General features: G+C 44.0%; 2 protein-coding genes across 2 annotated transcripts in view; both read right to left on the minus strand.

Moving 5' to 3' along the window:
- LOC135974857 (butyrophilin subfamily 1 member A1-like) overlaps positions 1-10,232 on the minus strand; it is a 31,954-nt gene extending 21,722 nt beyond the window's left edge. The window contains exons 1-5 of the mRNA XM_065563895.1: positions 9,683-10,232; positions 8,748-8,864; positions 6,730-7,077; positions 4,331-4,612; positions 2,831-2,974 (exon numbers count right to left, since the gene is read on the minus strand). Coding sequence (XP_065419967.1) covers positions 2,831-2,974; positions 4,331-4,612; positions 6,730-7,077; positions 8,748-8,864; positions 9,683-9,758 — 967 coding nt within the window. The 5' untranslated portion in view covers positions 9,759-10,232. The remainder of the gene's footprint in view (positions 1-2,830; positions 2,975-4,330; positions 4,613-6,729; positions 7,078-8,747; positions 8,865-9,682) is intronic.
- A 4,876-nt stretch (positions 10,233-15,108) lies between these two features.
- LOC135974858 (butyrophilin subfamily 1 member A1-like) lies at positions 15,109-16,755 on the minus strand. Its single transcript, XM_065563896.1, has 2 exons — positions 16,704-16,755; positions 15,109-16,393 (listed from the first exon to the last, which is right to left on the minus strand). The coding sequence occupies exons 1-2, from the start codon at positions 16,753-16,755 to the stop codon at positions 15,876-15,878; spliced, it is 570 nt and encodes a 189-aa protein (XP_065419968.1). The 3' UTR covers positions 15,109-15,875.
- Positions 16,756-16,960: the final 205 nt, after the last annotated feature.

Raw genomic sequence — 16,960 nt, forward strand, 5'->3', positions numbered from 1 at the left:
TGGGCGATGGGCAGAGTGGGGGCAGGGCCTCAGGGGAGAGGGAGGAGTGGGGATGGACCACCCACTGGCAAAAAGGAAAGTCAGAGCCTGTGACCGATGACTCGATTACACTTCCAGATGAGGATCCAATTTTGTACAAAAACTTTCTTCCCAGAGGAAGGAAAATGACACTTACCAATTTCTAGATCTCGTTTCCCTAAAACATAAACAGAAATACATATAAATGTTTATTATGAGCTTTCCTTCCCTTATGTGTTGTTTCTCTTTATCATCAAAGTTAAAGCCGGGTGATTATTTCTATTCAATTTCCTCTTTTCTATTGCTTCCCCACCACCCCAAATAATGTTTTGGTGTGAATTTTGTCTAATCTGGATTTACCCCAAATTTTATGAAACTAGATTATCACACCCTGTCCTGGGGCACATCCCCATCCCAGTCAGGAAAAGATGAAAACTCCTCTAAGCTCAACTGGCATCCTGCAGGGCCTCCTCCACTTGCAGGAAATGATCTTGAAAGGGAGAGTTTGTCACAGGAAGGAGGCAGCTACTGGAACTCAGAGATAGCTGGTTCTTGCAACAGAAACACTGGAAGACAACTTGTGAACCTCTGCCACTCACAAGGGCCCTTCAGACCAGGTACAAGCTGACTACAGCAGGGAGCGGTTGAAGATAAACCTTGTTCTGGGATCTAGCTGTATTGAAACTTCTGTCACGAATTCACTTGATCCATTCTACATCCCCAGCTTTGCAACAGTTTCTAGACTCTTCAGTCTGCCAGACTCCCTAGGTGTCCCTCTCTTCCTCCTGGGTAAGCCACACAGCTTCACCACTTCCTCAGACTGGATCTCTGGTCCTTCAGTGCTCCTGCTTTGTACTCTGAGCTCTGGTCAGTAAGTCCAACTGAGATATTCCTGGTAGAGACTCACACATGCTTCAAGGATAAAAGCACCTCACCAAGTTGTACTTCAGTGGCCTAATGGATAAAGCATTGACTTTCTAAAGCAAGAGATTGTGGATTCAAGTCCCATGTGGGGTAAGAAATTACTTCCTCTATATTGCAAAGGAACCTTGGTCTTATTTTTGGGGGGAGGGATAGCTCAGTGGCTTGAGCATTGCCCTGTTAAACACAGGGTTGTGAGCTCAATCCTTGAGGGGGACATGTAGAGCAAGAATCTGTCTGGGAATTGGCCCTCCTTTGAGCAGGGGTTTGGAATAGATGAGCTCCCGAGGTCCTTCCAACCCTGATATTCTATGATTTGCAATGGCACTAACAGAGCATTGTCAAAACGGTCGGGTGCATTAGTCAACAATTAGACACAGCATAGGAAGACTGTAGGTTATCACTAGAGAACTGAAGGTTAAAGCATAGACCATTCTGGTCAGCCCAGAGACCAGATTCTGTAGTGAACCCCAGTGTTCAAGCTCTATCTGTATCTCCATCCAACCTCCTTGTTCAGATTCCAGGTTAGAGCCCTGACTCCTTCCAGCAGCCATCTCTTATCCCCCACCTCACACCTCTCCAGACCTTGGTTCAGCTTTCCTGTTTAGATGTGGGGAAATCAATCGCCCTCTGGGTTGTTGGTTGCTAAGTGTCAATATCCGGTGACTGGATTTGCTATTGTCTTCTCAGATGCTCCATTGATATGGGGACTAAGGCCCATAACATGAATACTTATGCCTGAGAGCAAAGAGTCCTTTTCTACCCACTGGGTAACAATGTCACATATAGAGGAAACTGAGGCATACATAGAATTCATAAAAATATTGCAGAAAATTCCCACTTTATCACACGTTCATTGACAAGCCAGACATGTAGAGATTCTTCTGAAAGACTCTGAGACTGAGGGCTGGTCTGCGCTGAAAACTTACACCCCCCAGACATGTAGCTAGGCCAACCTCACCCCCTAATTGGAAGGACTTTTAAAGGGAGAGGGTTCCCTGGAAACATCCAGTCGGGCCCTAAAATGGTCCTGCCTATTACACACAAATCAACCCGCCCCAAACCGGCAGACACAGAGAAATAAAAACATATCAAAGAAACCAATCAGTCTATATACAATTGTGTGACTATAGTCAAAATTAGTATTTGTGGAAAAAGGAAAATTGAAACTTACCAACTTCTTCAGTAAGTTGCCCTTAAAAATACAGAAATAAATATAAATTATTTTCCTCTCGCTGCTTCATGAAACAGTGTTAAAATACTACATCCTATAGGTACAAAATTCATTAGGACCATGGAGGGACAAGTCCAATTTATTTGGAAATTGGGCAAATATTCTTTATGGACGAAGTGAACCTGGAGCTGTGTCTGAGTTATGTGACAGTTGCTATGTTTTTTTTTCTCCCTAAGTGAAGAAGAAATGTGTTTATTTACTGATTTACCACAGGGGCATTTCTTTTGGGCCTATCACTGTAATATCGAGGTGCACCACACTTTGTTAGCAAAAAAGATCTTTGAAGTACAAATATGACAGACTAGGCTCTGCAGAACCTTCTCTCAAGTGGGACAGAGACAGACAGTGATAACCCCCTGAGAACTGGAAAGAGGGGGAAATGGAGTACTGAGCAGAACACAGATGCATCTGCTATGATCTGATTCTTTGGTTCAGTTCTTTAGCCTAAGACTCTCCTCCCTCCTATTTTCACACCCCCAACTTTGCCAACAGCCTCTATCAATACCCCCACCTCCTGCCACCAAAACACACCTCTGTCCCTACCCTCTATTAATAAATTCATATGCATTCTTCTTCTTTATTTAGGACAAGATCAGCAGGTCACATGTTCTTTTAATATTAAATTCTCAAATTCCTCTTATTTATTTATTAGAATAAAACCTTTATATACAGTATATTTCTCCCTCTGATATTTACCTTTCATTTTAAAGAGATAAACAGTGAGGCCAATTAAACCAAACAAAACTACCAGGATCACACTGAGAGCCACCATCCAGGAGTTCACCCGTGGGAAAAATGGATCTGAAAAAAACCACACCCAGAAATTGCCTTTGTTTGGAAGCGGTGATGAAAATCAGATGTTTTTATTCCATACAAATATATAAACAGTACCCAGCAGGATTTCTGTGAGATAAGAGTGAAAGAATGGCCATGTCTACACCACACAAAATACCAGAAACTGATTTTAAATATGGCTCCAATCAACACAGATTTAACACTGATTTATCCTGGCAAAAACAGACCTGATTTCATCCATTGCTATTCATAGAGCCACAGAATTCGGGGCAAATTCTCTGCTTATAAAACCACGCTGACTTCAATAGAGTTACACCAGCAAAGAATTGAATCCTTAGTGTTCAGCAACATTCAGAAATTGTCAGATTAATTAGAATATTTTTGAAAAATCCACTATTACCCCCCAAATATTTGAAGGAATCATAATCACAATTTCTCCAAACAATTCTGTAGGAAACGAATTAATCTTCATTTACTGTTCTTGTGTTCACAGTGATTCAGACATCCACCCAGGATGGAATTTTTGAAATGTACCTAAAGCTTTCTCTGCACACGGTTTATGCTCTGATACAGTGAAACTGGGACAACCCTTTTATGTGGCCATTCTTAAACTGGTTCAAGAGTTGACAACATATGAGGGTTACACCAATTTGAATAAATTGATGCACAGAACCTTAAAACATAAATCGGCTTAATAGTGCTCTACCTCCATTTAGCTGAAGTTGGTAAGGAATTGACTGGAGCTAAATCTATATAGGACACTCTGAAACATAAATGAGTGTTCACCAAAGCAAGTGTCATCAATTAACTAAATACTTTTGTGTGTAGACAAGGGTAAAATGAGTCCCTTTGTGGATCCAGACCAAAGTAACTTAAGGAGCACAAGTCCTACTGAAAGTCAGTAGAAAGAACATCACATGACTGAGGTGACATTTCACACAAGTAATGAACAATAAGTTGGGGGGAGCGAGAAGACCACAAAGAAGCCACAGTACAGAATTTACTACATTCAAAAATATCATTAAGGTGGAGTTAAGTTTGCAGTGTCAGTGGATTGAGTGAAAGTTTCTTATCTAAAGGTTGGAAGTTTGTGTCTGTACGTGCGCGCATGCTAGAATATCAGCAAAGTCAGACTTAACATTAAATTTACATGAAACCCAAAACTTTGCTAGACTTAATACTCCCAATGAAGGGAATCAAATTGCCTAAGCTGTGACCCTGTAAAGATACCAGCCTCCCATCTTCCGTGTTTGTATGTGGATTATGAAATATCCACCACCGACGTTTCAGTTCTTGTTTTCCTATATTTTGTTTTGTTTCTGGTGGTGGTGAGTTCAGTGTGGGATTTGGATGGTAACTCACCTGCTATATATACTGCTGATTCCTTTGCTTGATTGAGAACGGTGTTCCTGATGCAACAGGACAAGTTCTGGTTTGCATGCTCTATTACAATGATCGCAGTTTCTGTTTCAAACAGGTTGTTATCCCCATGGGATGTTGTTTCAGAGAGTGATGGTAAATGTCGCCCACTGAGATCTCTCCACAGCACCTTAGGCTCTGGGTACCAACCAGCTGATCGACAAACCAGCCGGATCCCTCCATCCTGGTGACCCTCAACAGAGATGAGAGGAGCAGAGCCCAGGCCTAAAGGGAAAATACATAAAGGTGTTATTCCATAAGTTAATTTATAAAGCAAAAGGGATGAGGGACAGTTTGTGGATCTCTTACTCACATGAGAAAGCACTAATTCAAGCAGGTAGTCAGTAGAAAGGATAAATGAATACTGGAATATCTGAAATCCCAATACACAAGGACACAGAAAAAATTGAACAAATATTTAAAATAATTTCACTGAGTCAGTGGGAGATATTTTTGTCTCAAAAGAGGAGCAAGTGAGTGCTGAGCACCTTTGGCGATATGACCGTTAGATACCTGAATAGAATATGAACTTTAAAAATCTGGTCATTAGTGCATTGGATAAATATATATATATATTTTTTTAAATCTAATTAGCTTAATGGTTACAGTGTTAAAGCAGCAGGGGAGAAATGCTCAGTCTCATCTAAGAGTGGTAAATACATAATTTCCCCTCCCCACTGTAACACTCTGCACTCCATATTCACCATAGTAATATGATTAAGATATAATTATGTTGCATCTTGTACAAGATGTGTCATGTAAAGTGTCAATGGAAAAGTTATGATTTACTGAGTATGGTTATCCTATTTGTATGCATCTATCATTTTTATATGTGGAGTTATGAATATTGACTATGCATATGTATTTCAAATGTGCTTCTACTGGGTAACACCCACAACTAGCCTTTCAGGTACAACGGTGAAGAAGCTAGACAATGCTAATGGCCCATTAGCAAAAACAATGGGTCATTGAAAAGTCCTGTCCTTACCGGGGGACACTTCAGACAGCCTATGGATAATGACTGCCATGACTCATCAAGCATGCAGGGGCATGTGACTAGATCACATGATACTGAACTCCGTTTTGGTACCTGTATTTTTCCACAAACTTGGATGGGAACCTGGCTTGGAACAAAGGGGTTCCCACCATATGGAAGAAACTATAAAAGTGGGAAGTGACATCACCAATAGGCCTCACTTTCCCCACAACTCAACATCTGGATATACCTCTGGAAGAGCACAGACTTTGAACTGGGGAAGTGCTGGTCCCAAGTGGGAAAGAAGGAAACCTGCCTGTGTATGAAACATTTACAAACTGCTTGTACTATCTAACAGGGTGAGACACTGTTTGATTCAAATCCTGTGTAGAATATAAGGCTTAGATTGTGTGTTTGTTTATTTGCTAAGTAATCTACTTTGATCTGTTTGCTGTCACTTATAATCACTTTAAATCTATCTTTCTGTAGTTAATAAATCTATTTTATATTTTTACCTAAAACAATGTAGTTTGAGTGAAGTGTTTGGGAAAAATCTGAGCTCAGTTAACAAAGGTTTTGTGCATATCCTCTCCATATCGAGGGAGGGGTGAACTAGGTAATTGTAATAATCTTTACTGGTCAGGCTTTTGACCAGGGCAGGATGGTACAGCTTCAGGGTTTTAGGTTGGGAAGCTGGAGGATGTTTTGGCTGAAGCTTCACTATTGTTGGTTCATGAGTGCCTGGCCAGATGCATTCATGAACACAGCTGGGTGTGGTCCCTGCCTATGGATGTTGGTTTTGAGTGCAAGTGTGGAGGGCTTTGCAGCTTGTCACAATGTCACAGTGCAAGAGGGAACCCAGATTGGTGAGGCAGAGGGCTCAGCTGTAACCCAGTTCCAAGTTGCACCCCAGGGGGAACCCGTCACACCCACCATCACCATATACAGTCTCAGCAAATAATAACACTGCATTTGATTTTAACTACACCCTGAAGCAACAACCAACAGTGAACCAATGAGAAGGCCATAAATGTCTGGATTTCCCACCTTGGACACACATCCTAGAAATGATTCCAGAGCAACTAGAAGACTATATGTGTCCAGAAGTCCTTTCCCTCTTAACTAAAGACTGCTTTGGGGTCAATTAAGACTGGGCAAGAGAGTGCCTTGGCCATCCTGAAAATGTTTTTAATAACATGTTGGGAAAGTTTCCAGCATATTTTCCCTAGTATGAAAGTGGCTGTGTGCTGAAAGTTATATACACTGTGTTGCTGTAAAATATATCACAAGTAGGGAGTCACAGTTGTAATGGGAAAGAACAAAGCCTGCAAACTGCATAAAGGTTAAACTGTCACAAGCTACTGACCTGCTACCCGCAGTTCCAATACGGTTTCTTCATAAAAAGTATCGTCTTTCACAAAGCAGTGGTATTCTCCTTCATCAGAGCGTTGGATATTGAGAATCCTCAAGTGAACGTTTCCATCTGTGAGTCCAGCTTTCAAAAGCTCCGTCCTTCCCTGATACTCTGGCAACTTCCCATCATACTGATCCTTCCCATCATGGTACAGGTGCACAAAGGATTCAAACTCTGATCGGAACCATCTCACCACCATGTTTGCAGCGCTCATCCGGGGGGACAGGTGACAGGGTAACACAGCTTCCTGACCCAGGATGGCAGTGACAGGATCACGAGGTCCAATCACTGTGAACTTTGCTGGAAAATGCACCAGGACAACAACAACAAAAACCATCTCAGAGGAAAGAGGGAATTTGATAGGACGGACACATCCAACAGATTCCATTTCAGACAAACTTTCCAAAAAGTTCAGCCAGAGGTAGACTCCCGTCATGGAAAATTTCAGCCTGAATGTTTAAGAGAGAGCAGCGCTCATAGGCAGCAGGACTGGGGCTCTGTTATAAGAACACTCAGCCTCAGTGTATGGCACAAGCACACAGCACTGAGATGGGGTGTGAAGCTGATAACGGGCAAGCTTGACACGTGGCCCAGGCACAGAGCACTGGACAGAGAGGGGAGCTGAGAATTGGTAGGTTCAGTGCATGGCACAGGCACACAGTGCTGACACAGGGTGGGAAGCTGAGGACAGGTGTATTCAGTCCATGTCACAGTCACACATCAGAGAAACTGAGGCAGAGAGCTGGGAATGGTCGTGCTCAGTGTATAGTTGAGATAAACTTACTATTTAACAGCCCATTTTTGTAAGTGCTCTCAAATTGACACACTTGCTGACATTGCCATGACATTTGCTGGGACTCAGCAGGAATAAGGGTATGGTTGGTGGTCATATTTGGTGTTCTTTCACCAAGGTGCTCCTGAGACATAGCCATATTGCTAGAGCCAATTGTGGGACTATTATGGTTCAATGCTTCACATGCTCAAGAGACCAAATAACCAAACGTAGCAAAAATTATTACCTAAAGCCAAAACAGTGCACTACGAAAAGGAGACATCCATACTCTCCTCCTGGGAAGCAATTCTTGTCTTGCAGCGTGCTCACCTTACACAGAAGGTGTGCTTGAAAAATACACCCCAAACCCACTTATACTTATACCATTGTGGTTTACAAGTGAAAAAGCACTTTATACATCACCTAAGATCCAACCCACCAGTTCCTTAACTTGTTCTGTACCTTCCTTAACCCTGTTTTGGATACCACATTCCAAACCAGGTGGGTGTAGAGGTACATCCCAGCCAGTGGCGGGACATACCTTTTATGGCTTTGATAGGCTTCCTATTTTCTATTGTGAATGCTAACTTCAGATTTATGAAGTGTTGTGTGATATTAGATATCGGTGAAGAGAATTTTGGGAGGAGCATAATATATTCAGTTAACTTCCCAACGCTTTCTCTCTCCCCCTACTGTATATTATAGGACTACCGTGCACATAATGCCTAATAACATGGTGTATACCTAACATATATGTATTAGCTAACAGGCCCAATTTAAAAAGTCACATAACATCAATATATTGTGGTTCTTCTCATGTTTTTGTGCAGATTAGTCTCAGACTATGGCTCTGATCTTTTTACATCTGAAGCCCACTAAGTTATTTGATTTTATTATTTATTATTGTTATTATTAAACTCTTCGGGAAGTGTCCACCCAATGCTTTGGGCATCTTTGACAATCTTTTCAAAATACTTGTGAGAAGAAACAGACCTGGGCACTATCCCAGAAGCAAATAAAATAACCCAGCAGCAACACAATTAGAGCAAAAATTAAATAATGAAGGTGCTGATCTTGCTGTGTGGTTAAGTTTACACTGTGAGTAGTTACATTGACTTTGAGTGAAGCATGTTGTTAAGACACTTCAGGGGCCTAAATAAATCCTCTAAAAACCAGCAGACACAGGGCAGATTCCTACCTGATTCCATCTTGTGAACATAACAAATAAGGAAGAAAACAATAAAACCAGGGAGAGGGGAGCAGCCTCTGGAGCTGTGGCAAAATGGGAGAATCTTCATCTTCACAGTAACTTGATCTAGACAGGAAGGAGGAGGAAAAGTCTTATAACAGTGATCATAACACTGACTAACATTAAATCATTACAGTCAAAATTAAAGAGGACACATTAAATAAAAAAGGGAACAAATGCATTGTTAAGTGAACTCTTTCATATTATGGAGTTAGAACAGCCATTCAATTACAGTTGAAAATATGTTTCCTTTACGACTATGATTTTGTCCCATCCCTACAAAATCCACATTAAAAGAAAGTGAAATCAGTGTAAAAGTTGGTAGTAATTCCATCAATGGAGAAAAACTTTTAAGAAATTAGAAAATGTGTATGTGTGAGAGAGAAAGAGTATTGGGTTTTTTTTTACCCATTTCTTTTCTTTCAACATATCCGAGGCAAAATGATTCGATTCCATAAACAAAGTTATTCAGTAACAGGGACCACAGAGAAAGATGCTTCCCATAAACTTGGATTTGCAAGAGTTTGTAACTTACTTTACAAAACAGAAATATACAATAAGTTAATTCATAGTAAATCTCCCTTTGAATGCATTGAGAACAGGGTCAGTTTTCTTGAATAAAATATAGGAGCAAAGAAATAAATTCTGAAATCAAATAACCAGAATAGTCTGGAGTTACATTACAATGAAAAAAGAGGAAAAAACAGCTCATATATCATTTTGAATACATAGTTCAAAAGCAAACTTTATATTCAGAGTAAGACACATTTATCCTGGGATTATTGGATCATTTTGCAAGTAATAATTCACATAGGGAATAAATGTCTACTAGGAGATATCAAAGAACAAGGGAGATGGTATTCAAGTGACAGAAGCTCACTTACCTGATACACCCTGGAAATAAGCTTTGGAACAGTTTTGAGCTTTCTCTGGTGTCCCCGGGTTTTCTAAAATCCTCATCCATTCTCGTCTAATTAGTTTACATTGTCAGTGACTATTTCAGTGATGAGACTGCAAAATTAATTCTTAGTAAGAAATTACAGAGACAAAGAGCTGAATCCTGGTCTTTCCTTCTGTATTTCTGCCAAAATGGTGTTTATTTTCTGTTGGACACTGAAGTGAAATGTGTCTCTCTCGATGCCTTCACCAAGTTAGAAAGAGAAAGTAGAAAAGGAATTGGAAAGCTACGGTGATTTCAGTTCGTATCACACCCTCATTATGGTTTGGAGATAAGGATCCTCTCCCGAAGAAGCCCTCTTATCATGCCAGTGTTAGTGGCAGTAGAGTCAGAGATCCAAGTGCCCCAGTCTGGATGAAGGCAATAAGAATTTTGAAGAGGCTTGGCTTCCTGCGCCTTGAGAACTGCTAAATACTGTCATAATAATCATTGTATTTTTCATCTTATGGTCCAAATGGAAACTCGCCAATTAATTACTTAAGCAACAAGCAACCTTTGTACTGCTACTCTGGAGTTTCTGGTGAAGGAAGTGTCTTTATTGCTGTAAGGTTGAAGGTTAAAGCCCAACCCATCTCTGTTCTCAGTTAGAGTCAAACAGGGATCAAACTGCATTAGTTGATTCTAAGTTCTGATTGGTCGGCAGGCTAAGCCCTGGTCTACAGTACGAATTTAGGTTGAATTTAGCAGCATTAGATCGATTTAACCCTGCACCCGTCCACACAACGAAGCCATTTTTGTCGACTTAAAGGTGTCTTAAAATCGATTTCTGTACCCCTCCCTGACGAGGGGATTAGCACTGAAATAGACTCTGCTGAGTCGAATTTGAGTTAGTGTGGACACAATTTGATGGTATTGGCCTCTGGGAGCTATCCCAGAGTGCTCCATTGTGACTGCTCTGGACAGCACTCTCAACTCAGATGCACTGGCCAGGTAGAGAGGAAAAGCCCTGCGAACTTTTGAAATACATTTCCTGTTTGGCCAGCGTGGCAAATTGATCAGCACAGGTGACCATGCAGAACTCATCAGCACAGGTGACCAAGGAGTCCCAGAATCGCAAAAGATCTCCAGTATGGACCAAATGGGAGGTACTGCATCTGATCGCTGTATGGGGAGATGAATCCATGCTATCCGAACTCCGTTCCAAAAGACGAAATGCCAAAACATTTGAAAAAATCTCCAAGGGCATGAAGGACAGAGGCTATAACAGGGACCTGCAGCAGTGCTGCATGAAACTTAAGGAGTTCAGGCAAGCCTACCAAAAAGCCAGAGAGGCAAACGGCCGCTCCAGACATGCCACTTCTATGATGATCTGCATGCCATTTTTGGGGGTGCCCCTACAACTACCCCACCCCTGTTTGTGAACTTCTACAAGCGGGGAGTCTCACACAACAGAGATGCAGATTTTGGGGACGAGGAAGATGAGGAGGAGGAGGATGGCGCACAGCAGGCAAGTGGAGAAACCGTTTTCCCTGACAGCCAGGAACTGTTTTTCACCCTGGATCCAGTACCCTCCCAAACCACCGAAGGCGGGATCCCAGACCTAGAAGGCAGAGAAGGGACCTCTAGTGAGTGTACCTTTGTTAATATAATCCATGGTTTAAAAGCAAGCATGTTTAATGATTAATTTGCCCTGAAGACTTGGGATGCATTCGTGGCAAGTACAGCTACAGGAAAAGTCTGTTAACGTGTATGGGGATGGAGCAGAAATCCTCCAGGGACATCTCAATGAAGCTCTTCTGGATATACTCCCAAAGCCTGTTAGCCTCGTAGTGGGGGGAGGGGTGAAGCGATCATCCCAGAGAATTGGGTGTGTGAGGGGAGGTGTAGTTGGGTTCATGCTGCACCCAAAAACTGCAGCCCCTCCTTTTTAAATGGCCAACCCAACGGGTGCTTGGTATGTGAAATGAGGGTGCTGCTGTTTGAAACCATTCCCACATGTTATGAAGGTTAAAAAAGCCAAAAGACTGTGGCTTACCATGGCTGCCTGCACTGCTACAGTTCTGCAGAAAAGGGTACCTTGGAGTTACCGGGGATGAGAAGCTGAATATGAGTCAACAGTGTGGCCTTGTTGCCAAGAAGGCTAACGGCATTTTGGGCTGTATAAGTAGGGGCATTGCCAGCAGACCGAGGGACGTGATCGTTCCCCTCTATTCAACATTGGTGAGGCCTCATCTGGAGTACTGTGTCCAGTTTTGGGCCCCACACTACAAGAAGGATGTGGAAAAATTGGAAAGAGTCCAACGGAGGGCAATAAAAATGATTAAGGGGCTGGAGCACATGAGGGACTTATGAGGAGAGGCTGAGGGAACTGGGATTGTTTAGTCTCCAGGAGAGAAATATGAGGGGGGATTTAATAGCTGCTTTCAAGTACCTGAAAGGGGGTTCCAAAGAGGATGGATCTAGACTGTTCTCAGTGGTACCAGATGACAGAACAAGGAGTAATGGTCTCAAGTTGCAGTTGGGGAGGTTTAGGTTGGATATTAGGAAAAACTTTTTCACTAGGAGGGTGGTGAAGCACTGGAATGGGTTACCTAGGGAGGTGGTGGAATCTCTTTCCTTAGAGGTTTTTAAGGTCAGGCTTGACAAAGCCCTGGCTGGGATGATTTAGTTGGGAATTGTTCCTGCTTTGAGCAGGGGGTTGGACCTCCTGAGGTCTCTTCCAACCCTGATATTCTATGATTCTATGAAACCGAATTCTGTTGCCACACCAAACCGGCAGGCCCTCAATATAAGAGGCAAAGTGCGACCTTGTAAAGAAAGCACACATGCTATGTAATGTAAACAGCTTGGTTCACCGTGAAAGAGTCTACCCATTGTTCTCTAAGATGTGTCTTTTTAAATACTTCTCTTCCTTTTTTCCCCTCCTGCAGCTGCAAATGTTTCAACGCTCTCTGTATCATCTCCAGTGAAGATTAGAAGGTGAAAAAAATGTACTCACGATGAAATGTTCTCTGAGCTCATGCAGTCCTCCCTCACTGAAATAGCCCAGCAGAATGCATGGAGGCAGACACTGTCAGAGTGCAAGAAAGCACAAAATGAAGGCGAGGACATGTGGCGGGTTCAAGATGATAGGTGACATCAGCGTGATGAGAGGAGGCAGGAAGCAATGTCCAGGCCACTGGAGGATCAAATTGATATTCTCTGGCGTATTGTTGAGGTGCAGGAAAGGAAGCAGGAGCACAGACCACCACTGCAGCCCCTGTGTAACCAACCGCCCTCCTCCCCAAGTTCCTTAGCCTCCTCACCCAGATGCCCTAGAACGTGGTGGGAGGGCCTCCGGGCACCCAACCACTCCACCCCAGAGGACTGCCCAAGCAACAGAAAGCGGGCATTCAATAAATAAGTTTTGAAGTGCAGTGTGGCCTTGTCCTTCCCTCCTCCCCTCCTCCAGCACCCCACCTGGTGCTTCCCTCCTCCACCACCCCTCCCGGGCTACCTTTGCAGTTATCCCCCCATTTGTGTGACGAATTAATAAAAAATGCATGAATTTGAAACAACAATGACTTTATTGCCTCTGCAAGCGGTGATGAAAGGGGGGATGGGAGGGTGGTTGGCTTACAGGGAAGTAGAGTGAACCAAGGGGGCGGGTTTTCATGAAGGAGAAAGCGTAGAATCAAATGAAGTAAAAATCTTAAATGAACCAAACTGTACCATAGAATTTCTATGGATAGTAATTCCATGCTCTAATAATAAGAATATAGCAGTAGGGCTATATTACCAACCACCTGACAAGTATGGTGATAGTGACTGTGAAATGCTCAGGGAGATTAAAGAGGCTATTAAAATAAAAGAAACTCAATAATAATGGGGGATTTCAACTATCCCCAAATTGACTGGGTACATGTCACCTCCGGTTGCAGAGACAAAGTTTCTTTATACCTTAAATGACTGCTTCCTGGAGCAGCTAGTCCTGGAACCCACAAGAGGGAGGCAATTCTTGATTTGGTCCTAAGTGAAGCAGTGAAGCACGGGATGTGGTCCAAGAGGTTAATATTGCTGAACGGGTTGGTAACAGTGACCATAACATAATACAAATTAACATCCCTCTGTGTGTGTGGGGGGGGGGGGGGGGAAGAGAGATACCAGAGCAGCCCATCACGGTAGCATTTAATTTAAAAAAGTGGAACTACACAAAAATGAAGAAGTTAGTTAAACAGAAATTAAAAAGTACAGTGCCAAAAGTGAAATTCCTGCAAGCTACATGGAAACTTTTTAAAGACAGCATAATAGAGGCTCAAATTCAATGTATACCCCCAAATTTAAAAAGTGCCACTATGGCTAAACAACAGAGTAAAAGAAACAGTGAGAGGCAAAAAGACATCCTTTTAAATGTAACCCTTCTGCCTATCTGAGTTGGCAGCAACAAGGGCTGGGTTCAGTATCTAGGGGTTCCGTTTCAATAACACAATGCAAATCCGGCTCGAGCCCCCACCCAGTGACCTGGGACAATTACATACCACCCCCCTGGGTGCCTCTAAGAAGCAATACTTCCCCTCTCACAAGCACAGAGTCTGAGTGTAGCTACTCAAGATCATCATTAATCCTCCCAAACACCCCCAGGCTGAACCCACAGAATTCTTCTTGACCAGTTACACTGAAGTGAAACCACAATATGCCTTGTCTACACCCAGATTGTACAATAAGAGAGAGAAACCTGCACCCCAGTGTAGACAAACCCCCAGAGACTGTCTCTTAGAGCCAGTCCCATCCCATGAACTCCCTCCCTCCCCCAGTGGACACCACATCAATTGCTGATTGGCAGAAGAAATGTGAACAGCATAGTTCATATCTCTTTAGCCACCTTTGAATAAATTTAACACCTCTGGAAACGAATAGGCGAGTAAACACCATGTGTTCAGCCACCTCTCCACAGAGCCCAGCTGAGGAATTCCTGATTTACATGGATATAGACACCACAAGGGACAGAGCACAGGCAGGAAAGCAACATGTCACAGTAAAACCCCAGCTCTCATCAGAGGGACACGCTGGTGTATTCCCTGTTGGTGCTGTGAGGACACAACCAAGTAGGGAAGCAAATCCCATGACTCAGCCCCTAACAATTGCAGCTGGAAAATTCAAAAGGAACAAATCAGAATTGAACAGGAGTACTTGTGGCATCTTAGAGACTAACAAATTTATTAGAGCATAAGCTTTCGTGGACTACAGCCCACTTCTTCGGATGCATAAAACCAGTTTTGTATGCATCCGAAGAAGTGGGCTGTAGTCCACGAAAGCTTATGCTCTAATAAATCTGTTAGTCTCTAAGATGCCACAAGTACTCCTGTTCTTTTTGCGGATACAGACTAACACGGCTTCTACTCTGAAACAAATCAGAATTTTTTGCCTCTCGCTGTTTCCCTTTTCAGAGTATTTCCTTTCCTTGTTTTTATATTTAATTTTCACCCTTTCTCTATAACTCTGCTTATTTTGTTTTACTTTATCTTTTCCTTGTGTTTTCTCGGTCCCCTCTGGTTCAGTCCGCCTGCCCCCCGACCCTCCGTGCCTCTCACAGTGTTGCCAAACCCAGAACTTAAAAATCATGAGTCAGAACCAAAAATCATGACCTTGACCCCCTAAAACATGAGGGCTCAAAACAATATATAACATATCCTGCTTTATCTTCTGATTTTTTAACTCTCCCTGCCCATCCCGCATGCGTGTGACAATTACAGTGTTGCCAGCTCTCTCATATTTACAGGGAAAGGTGACTTCGGCCTCTGTGGCAGGAGCTGTGGCTTAGAGACCCCAGTGTGGTCTAATCCCACCGATCTGTACAAAAGCTACTGCGGAGCTTCCAGCTTCTCCCCAACCTCCTAAAACCTGATTAATTAATTCTGTGTCCCTGCCACCCCCACATCTGCCTGTGCCCAGTCTGGTTGTTAGTTCTGCCCCCTGCCCAGCTCCCATGTCTGCCCCTCGGGGCCCCTCTGCTCCTCCTGCAGCTCCAGGGGTTCTTCACTCCCCTCCCCCGCCCCCCCATCCCTGGGGCTGCAGGGAGGGAGAGAGTCTTCCAGGGGTCATAGAGATGAGGAGCCAGGGGCTGGGTAGATGGGAGTCCTCCAGAGTCAGAGAGATTGTGGGGTGTGAGGCTAGAGATGCTAATTTCAGGATGCCCAGTTTCAGGGACACAGGCTGAGCTGGGATCCCCACCCCACCCAGAGCCAGGGTCGGATTCTCTCCCCAGGGACGGAGCCCGGCGGGAAAGTGAAGATCGGGGTCTCGTCACCAGCATCAAAAAATGTCACCTGCCCCCAGTCACAGTCCAGACAAACCCGGATCCTCTTGGGGGCCCCGCGCCAGTACAGGGAGGTCACAGGGGAGCTGAGAGCCCGGAAGTGACCCAACCAGTCCCATTCCACAGCCCAGATCCCCCCCTCAGGGCTATGGCTGATCCATCCCTTCCTCCTCACAGACTCTCTGGCCACCCCCACAGCCCAACCTCCCCCACCCCCCACTTCCACCTCCCAGCAATGTCTCCCTGAGGTGAATCCCTCACAGCCCAGCACCCAGGGCTCAGTGTCAAATCTCTCAGGATTGTCGGGCAGATCCTGCCGTGTGTCTCCACATGTAACACTTTTCTGATCCTCAGACAGGATGAGTATGGGATGAGCCGTGTCTGGATCCAGAGTCACATTCACTGCGGAAAGAGAATCAGAGCGTTAGGGGCAGAGCTCGGCCCTGGAGGAGGGTTTGATGGTGTCAGGGACAGAATCTGCCCCAGCTTGATTGTGAATCAGGAAATCTCCTTCCTCCAGGATTTACCCGTCAGCTCTGAGATATCAGCACAGTGCTGAGAAGAGTCACTCCCCTGGCAGAGATGGACCAGTGACAGGGTGAAAGTATCGCCAGGCCTGAGACACAGAGTCTTTCTCCTTCTGCCCCAGCAGATGGTACAACTCAGTGATCATTGACAGAGCTCCCCTCCCGCTCCCCACCTTAAGTCTCACTGTGTCCCAGCTGCCCCGTGCTGGACTTTGCTATGGGGCCTTCCCACTGCATCCTGTATGCTGTGAAATGTCACAGCTCAGACAGCAACAGGCCACATGGTACAAGGATTGGACATGCCCAGAATGTCACTGCTTAGCAGCAGTCACAGCGCAAAAGTACATTAGCATGAGGCAGGGAGTGAGGGGTTAACACAAAGGAAGGGGGTTCATGGTGGAATGAGGTAGAAGCTACAAGTGGGGAGCAGGGGCAGATTAGG

The sequence above is a fragment of the Chrysemys picta genome, chromosome 12 (genome assembly GCF_011386835.1).
Source record: "Chrysemys picta bellii isolate R12L10 chromosome 12, ASM1138683v2, whole genome shotgun sequence".
Lineage (NCBI taxonomy): Eukaryota > Metazoa > Chordata > Testudines > Emydidae > Chrysemys > Chrysemys picta.